At 42.2% G+C, this 8,248-nt stretch overlaps 1 protein-coding gene across 2 annotated transcripts in view; it reads right to left on the bottom strand.

The window, feature by feature from the left end:
- Positions 1–4,934: 4,934 nt before the first annotated feature.
- LOC116387549 (phospholipid phosphatase 3-like) overlaps positions 4,935–8,248 on the bottom strand; it is an 11,853-nt gene continuing 8,539 nt past the window's right edge. For both annotated transcript variants that reach the window (XM_031854763.1, XM_031854762.1), the window contains exons 3-6: positions 6,926–7,206; positions 6,711–6,768; positions 6,417–6,593; positions 4,935–5,995 (exon numbers count right to left, since the gene is read on the bottom strand). In XM_031854763.1, the coding sequence (XP_031710623.1) occupies positions 5,867–5,995; positions 6,417–6,593; positions 6,711–6,768; positions 6,926–7,206 (645 nt within the window). In that variant the 3' untranslated portion in view covers positions 4,935–5,866. The remainder of the gene's footprint in view (positions 5,996–6,416; positions 6,594–6,710; positions 6,769–6,925; positions 7,207–8,248) is intronic.

Raw genomic sequence — 8,248 nt, 5'->3', positions numbered from 1 at the left:
GGGGGGGGGGGGGGGGGGGGGGGGGGGGGGGGGTGGGGGTTGGCCTTCGGATTTTGGGGTTACAAATCATTTTTAAGATGTTGGGAATGAGTGGGGGTATATGTCTTTAAGGGGTAAAGGGAACCGAGGTTTCTGTGAGAAATGGCTTTTAAAGAGCTTCAAGTAACATGCTCGTGTGCGTTTAGAGATTTTATGGAAGTCGTTGCATGACTATGACATGAAACAGTGAAACAATGCATGAAGTCTAAAACCCCACCAGTAGAGCTGTCGTTGTCCAGTAGTACACTATTCTTACTGCCTTGTTGTTAGGGAAGCTAAAACTTTAAAGTTTGACCTCAGGGTGTCACTAGGATAAAGGTAAGTTGTGGAATAACCACATTTGCAAAGGTTCCTCCCCTGATGAGCATGATTGTGTTCAGCAAATGACAATAAGCCTTTTGCTTTGAAGTCTTCTGGGAACCATGAATAGTCACAATAAAATTACATGATGGAAATTCATTTGAGTATATCGTGATTCACCTGATGATTGTCCTCGGAAATCTCATCGAGGGTCTAAAATCCAAATGGTTCATCCTCTGGAGAGCATGAATGATAAATTGCTTGTAATTGTCCTGTAATCCTGATTTATTGATCTTCGCCTAGCCTCTGGGGTTCACAGATACCCAGAGAGTCATATTGTGAATCTAGACATTATTTTTCTGAAAACCTTCTCACATAAAATTTTAAGTTTTTAGGTAAAGTTTCAAGAGAATGATGAGGGAGGTAATCATGTTGGAACACAGGATGGAACACATCTACAAAAAAGGTTTTGCAACAACAATGTTGATGTTGAGCTGGAAAAGCTCCAGGATAGGGTTAAACTGTCAACAAAATGTTGCAACATAACAAGCCAAACACTAATCGCACTTAGCCCTCTGTGTACATTAGCCTGTGTCAGGCTCAGACTCCCGGTCAGTGTAGCCCTGTCTCCAGATCAGCTGTAAAGGTAGTGGTGGCAGAGATTTTACCTCCCTCTTGATGTTTACATTATCCAGACACAGGGGAGGATGAGGAGAGAAAGAATGAAAGAGAGAGAATTACTTACAGCTGCAGCACTGCAGCTGTAAGTAACTGTAAGCAGCACTGCAACTTAAAGTCTGAGGGCTTCTGGGCACAAACACAATGGGGCGTTTGCATGTATTGTGTTTGTGGTTGAGTGAGGGGCAGATAAAGGAGACTTACATAACATGTTTAAGGCCTGCTCTCTTCTCCTCGCTTTTGTTCCAGTTCACTCAAACAGAACATTTGAGAGTGAAGAATGTGCTTGTAAACAACGAGTGTAGAGAGATTCAAGATTTGGTGAATTTCCATGTATATGTAAATGTTTCAGTCTGATAGTGATAGCCCTGGAAACTGATTGTGTGCCATGAGCCAAGTAATGAAAAACTCTCCGAAAGTCCAAATGCTTGGCACGGCTCAAAAGCCAAGGTCTCCTGGGGAGCCAGCCGTCATCATGGTGTTCTGTGAATAAGAAAAACATGCCCGGAGAAGCTGTAATGAGGTCACTTATCAGCCAGGGCATTCGGAGGGTGTGCCTCGCTTCCTCTCAGCATCCCTCCATCTGTCAGAGAGAGGACAAATGACCTCAGCAACTACTGCCAATAATGTCGTGTGACGTCAGACTGTATGACAGGCTTCAAGTCGACCGAAGGAACAGACGGGCCAAACTCTCAGAAGTGCAGCCTTTCAAGAAGAATGAACCAGGTTGGTTTGTTCCCTTTGCTTTTTACTCCTTTTAACTCAAGTGACTTTTTTACAAAAACTACAAATTGATTATAGCAAGACCAAACCATGACAGTAACAGCTAAAAACAGCTTTCACATTGTAAAAAGACATAGTTGCATCTGAAGAGTGTGTAAGCAGTCTAATGTGTTTGGGTGATGTGAAAATGCATCAGTTTAGTCATTAAAGTGAAAACAGTTGCAACAATCTCAGTGGGAAAGGGGATGGTGGTTTAATTGTGTGTGTGTGTGTGTGTGTGTGTGTGTGTGTGTGTGTGTGTGTATGTGTGTGTAGGGGATAAATAAGAAAGAGAATAAAGTCATCACTTCTGAGCAACCACAACAGTACGACAGAGTTCATGAGAATAATTTGTTAATCACACAGGGTAATTACTTCACAAGTAAAAGGGGTTAAACTGCGGTGGAACAACACAACAGTTTTTTCTTTTCTCCGGACCACATGAAAAGGATTCCGTCATGTTAAGATCTGCTGATCAAGAAAGCCTCTTTGAATCCCAACAAGAAAAATGGCTCCGGTGAAAACTAATGCTGTGCAATTTGTTGGTCTGGTGAGTACTAAAGATATACTCCACTTCTCTCACTTTCAATTACAACCAAAGACATCTTTGAGAAAATCTTGCACCCCTGATGGTTTAATGGAGCGGGTCAGGACTGGGTCACAAAGATAAACATTAAGTCAGGCTTTTTGGCACTGGATGTTGATATTTGTTGAAGAGAGAGAGCAACACTCATGGACTTATAGGCACTGCCATGTTTGGTAGCAAAGACGTCTTTACACCTTCATTAGATCACTTAGATCAAACACGCTCCATATTTGGTTTAGAGGGAAGAGGCCAAGAGAGATGGAAACTTTGTACTCAGAGGATGGTAGCAAGTTAACATAGCAATACAAAAACCTAATATCTACCATAAGGAACACACACCCCCTGTAGGGTGTAGTCTTTCACCCAATTAAGAAACAAGAAAAACTAATTTAGTAGTAGTCATAACAAAAGGAAATGGCTACACAACACTGTTGCTCCTGAGACGGTCATAGCAAGACAAGCTAGCGACTTCTTGAAGAATGGCTTTGAGCTAAATGCTAACATTTGTATGCTAACATGCTCAAAATGACAGTGCTAACAGGTTAAAGTTTGCAAAACAAGTTATGGGATCTCCTTTTTTCAAATAATCTTTAGGTGGACATCCAATAGCTGCCAAGACATTTCACTTATATTATAACCATAAATTTGAACCTTTAGATAGTGCTCGAGGAAAAGTCAGGGGACCATGAATATGTGTACAAAAAGCTGTGCAAAGGCTATCTTGTTCAAATATCTCACTGGATAGGTGAAAGCTTTGGCCTGCTGCTGGTGTTAAATGAGAAATCAGAGGATCAACAAAGTCATTAGGTTTCATTCATGGGGGACAACACATGAATGTCTCTGCCAAATTTCATGCAATCCATTTAATAGTTGTAGACAAATTTCACTGAAAACCAAAAAGATCAACCTTATTGTGTGCTGGAGACAAAGCCTGGGGATCACCAAAGTCACAGTTATCCTCTAGGCACGGCAATCCATCCAATAGTTGTTGAGATGTTTCAGTTTGGACCAAAGTGGTGACAAATTTTAATTGAACAACAAAGCACACACTTATAGGCTGCAGTCTTGTGTCCAATTAAGACATTGGAAACAGTCATTCAGTAGTAGTCATAACACAAGACAGCTGCTGCACATTAGTATCACCCATGGCGTGGTCATAAAAACCAAACACATATTGCAGCTTAATAAAACTAACCAAGTCCAATCTCCTTCTGGGCACTGCACCTGATCCACAGTGAAATCAATCGGCTTAAGATACCATGTGACCACCACAAAACCCAGCTCGTGATGTGCTGACACATGCAGGAAATTAACATGTACAGCCTGTTGATGTTCTATGGTTTATTCAGGTTTTATGTGGAGGCAAAGTTGTCTATAAGGATAATACAAGACACTGAAGGCAAATTACATTGCTTCTAAGCATTCTCACATGTGAATGTATTTTGCCACTCTGGCATACTTTCTGTGGAGTCTATATTATTCCAGAGAGCCATTGGGGAGAGGGGTTAAAGCCTGGAATGTACACTATTTCCCCACAGGAAGCCGAGCATGGAAGTCTTACCATTGCCCCACGCCCAGATCTTTCCATCACACGCACAGTTGGCCGGCTTCTGAATTAGTACAAAAGTCAAGAGATTCTCGCACATGCCATGTACGACACAGAGAGTGAAAAAAAACACATCACGGCACGCTGCTCTTGATCTTTTATGTTTTTATTAAAGACATTTTATCTTTGATACGTCTTACAGTTTCATTGTACAAAATTTCACATGACATTACAAAAATATTAAAAGGCAATTTTTAATAAATGCACAGAAGCAGTCTGCCTTGAGAGCTTTGTTGTTCATAAAACTTAATATTCACAAGTTGTCAACCGTACTGGACAACATCTGCCAAGCTTTGCCTCTTTAAAGCAGCATGTTTTACATTTACACAGGTCTCGACACACAAGTCATAGTGGGTGTTTCTTCAAAAGATATATTGGATGTATACACATGTATGGTAGCACGCGAAATGTTCTGATGCTGTAAAAAATAGTTTTCCTATAAGCGGCACATCAAAGCTCATCTCAGTTACTTAAAATAGAGTTGGGATGATGCTCTCAGTCAGTGGTTTTAGTTGTTTTTTGCTAAAATGTTAATGACATTAATGTCATGCCAAACATATTAGACTCATTACTATAAAAATTCAATAGAATGGATTTTCGTCTATTTAAATGCAGAGCCCCATTGCCAGCCCTTTTGTATTACTTTACAACTCAATGAGCTATTAAGAGGTCACAATGTCCAAAAATAATGATTTTTTAAATTACTGTTTTGCTAAATTGTACTTTGATACTGCTCGAGGAAGTCCTTTTCTGTACTTTAAGTGTATATATATGCCTGTGTAGCATACAGTATATCACAAGATTTCTCGTGAAGTGAATCAACACTATGATTAGTAGTAACAGTGATGTACATGTGATGCTTTCTTCCACAGTGTTTCCGTCTCTAAGTTACGTGTTGGTGCAGGTGCTTGTTCTCTGAAGAGAGGCACATTTGTAGGCTATAAAACACTGAAATATATATATAGACATGACATTAAGACACACTCAAAGGAAGACCTCACCCAAACACACACATGTATATGCAAAGCACACACACACACACACACACACACACACACACACACACACACACAGTGACCTAACACTTGTGAGCGCCCGTCTGGTACATATAACAGACAGTCATTTCATTAAATGGCTCAGTGGGGGCTCGTCCTAGCCAGCAGAAAGAGGCCCACATCCAACACACACACTCTCACTGTACTTTACACTTACTGTAACTTATGTGCACTTTCTAAAGTAACTACACTACATTATGGACAACAAACAAACGTTTACAAAGCTTTCCAAAAGCTTCACTTCAGGTCAATCAAGTGGTGACAAACACTACTGAGTTTAGCTAAAATGGTGCTATAAATCACACATGCAATGCTTATGTTTGTAATAAAACCAAACAAACATCCTTCATGAAATCAAGGAATTTGTTTTTTTGTCATGATTTGTTTGTATTAGTCACACAGTGAGTGAGTGGCAGGAATATAGCTCCCACGTTGGATGCAGCCGACGGGCGAAAACGGCACAAAAGCCACACACAGCTTGGTTTACAGCTTCCATTTCTCAGTTTTGTTTCATTTCAGACTTTTGTCCACGAAAAGGCCTCGACAGAGGAGAGTCTCCAATGATCTTCATAACAGAAGCGGTACAAATATCCTTGTCCTCTCTCTTTTCCACATTAAAATGTCTGGTGAGACTGAGGAAAAAGATGAGAATTTCCGTTGAGAAAGCAAAACTTGCGCGACTGTTTTCCGTGGCCTCTTCTCATCAACTGAGATGTTCAAGACTCCACATGTTGTCTGCATTATCCAGATTGTTGGGAGTTTAGTCAACCAGTATTGACCAGTGGCTGTAGCAGTGATTTAAATGGCACAGGTCAGGGTTATGTCAGTTTGCGGCCTTCTCTATGCCATGATGAGGTGGTTGCTCCGCTCTCTGATGTCTGCCGGAGGAACAAGATCTTTCTTCACTGCGGTTGGCAAAAGGGTAGAACGTCGACCTTTGGGCTTGAACAAATCAGACACGAAGAATACCTGCGGAGTGAATAGAAAATAATAGTTTGAACATCGGAGTCATTGCAAAGTGGTGCAAAGAAGTGTCTAATAAACAATAGTTCCCCTGTCTCTGTTTCATCCTTTTCTGTTGACCAAGGAATCGTCACTTCCTTCCCTTTACAGATACAGTATGGAGTTCCTCAAGCTTCTGTATTAGGCCCCTTTCTATTCACCATTTACATGCACCTTCTCTACAATATAATTCACAAACACGGTCTCACATTTCATGGTAATGCTAACAGCCGGAAGAAGGCTACTTCAATGAAGTTATAATCAATATTATTATTCACGTGAAAAGTTAGAAATAACACATTATGAAAGTAACTCATAGTTAAGGACACTCAAATTCTTAATGATTTCTGATCTAATTACAAGATTACAACATGATAGAACCACTCACTATGCAGTAGGCCACCAGGGCTCCCTGCACGAAACCCGCCAGGACATCAGTGGGGTGGTGCTTGTGATCAGAGACTCGGGACAGGCCCGTGTAGAAGGACATCATGACGAGGGTGAACTGGGTCAGAGGGCGCAGCAGGCGAGCTCCATGCCAATTGAAGCGAGACTGCAGGTAAAACTGTAAAAGACACAATTTTGAGGTGATTTAGAGAGAATCTCTTTCGAATCTGTGGGAGGGAATTGTCCTCTTAATACGGTGTATATTTATACACGATACAACAATCCAGCTACTCACCACCAGGTAAAGCATGGTGTACATGGAGAATGATGCATGTCCAGAGAAGAAAGACTTCCTGAGAAGAATAGAGGACAGTCAGCATTGCACCACAGCTTACAGTCTGTACAAATACATATGCAACATTTTAAATGATGCGTTTTTAACCGTTTTCTTAATGCAAAACAATTTTTAAAAGACGTTTTCTGTACGTTTCTCTCAATCTGTCACAATACCTGGCCTCCTGAACTTTGCTCTCTGGCCCCTGACACTGGTAGTCAGTGATGTAGCCCAGGGAGCAGTTGATAGTGGAGAAGTCCGGCTTGCACACGTCGAGGAAGTGAGGGCGCATGCGGCCCACTGACACTTTGGCGATGTCGGTGAAGGACTGGCTGATGGCGCAGCCGAAGATGAACACGCCCACTTGCTTGTACAGCGCAGATAAGTAGGGGTTCCCTACAAACGACTTGGATCCCTCGTTCAGAAAGTAGATCCGGTAGCTCTCCCCGATGATGATCTGAAGGGATGGTAACATAGAACGTGAATATCATGAATGTAACAGTCCACTCTAATTCCTGAGCACTTAATTCACATCTCGAGGGCTCCGTGAAAATGTGTGAGTGCAGAAGAGCCAAAATATTTCATGAGAAAAAGCATTACTTGGACAGTGGAATTCGTTTGGCCAGCCATGTGTGACGCTCGCATTTCACCTGTAATTTAATACTCAACCAAGTGTTTATTGCTCATTACCCGAACATAATAAAATCCTAATAAAGTTGTTCTCGTGAGGTTAAGCTCTTTCCCTGCTTTTAGACGTCTCCTGTGCTCGCCAAACTTCACAGTGCACCGGCACTAAGCTCTTGTAGAAATATACAAGTGTGTGATCTGGTGAGGGTGGACATTTGGGGCGCTGGATATAGAGAACTCTGATGGTCAGAGTGGAGAATTTAAGCGATGTAATGTGGCTAAATTAACCTTTTTTTTCCAGGATCAAGATGTTATTATGATATCTAAAACAGAATTCAGTGGTTTGCAGAGGACTACTTTAAAGTTGACCGAGTTTACCTGCGCCATTCTACTTCTGAGAGAAAACAGTGAGGCGACGTGGGAGGTAACTCAAACTGTCCGCCATGTATAGTTTTCTGCAAGTGTGTAAATAAACCACCGTCTAAAACCGACGATTGACGTGTAAGGCGCACTTAGGGGGGAGGTGGACAGCCATAACACACAGCAGCTGTTCCAGCTCAACGAGGCCTTCACAATCACCTCATTGCCTGTTGTCTTCCTCACAAACGAGGAGTGTGGAAGAGGAGTCGGAACGAGAGTGCGGGGGGAGAGTTCCAGGGAGAAAGTGGAGGGACGGAGGGCAGAGTAACAGGAGGGGAGGATAGAAAGCTAAAAAAGGAGGAGAGGAGGAGAGAAGGGGGAAAACAAAGAGAAAGGTGAGAGGAGGAATGAGGAGTGGAGTGGGAAGGAGTGGGGGGGGGGGGGGGGGGGGGAACCGCCGGGGATCTAAATTTCCTAAAAACAAAGCGGGGGGGGAGGGGTTTTTTTTTGGG

This window comes from Anarrhichthys ocellatus, unplaced genomic scaffold (genome assembly GCF_004355925.1).
Source record: "Anarrhichthys ocellatus isolate YVR2014 unplaced genomic scaffold, GSC_Weel_1.0 scaffold15, whole genome shotgun sequence".
Taxonomy (NCBI): domain Eukaryota; kingdom Metazoa; phylum Chordata; class Actinopteri; order Perciformes; family Anarhichadidae; genus Anarrhichthys; species Anarrhichthys ocellatus.
Note: the sequence above shows the minus strand (reverse complement) of the source record. Positions and strands in the feature narration are given on the sequence as shown.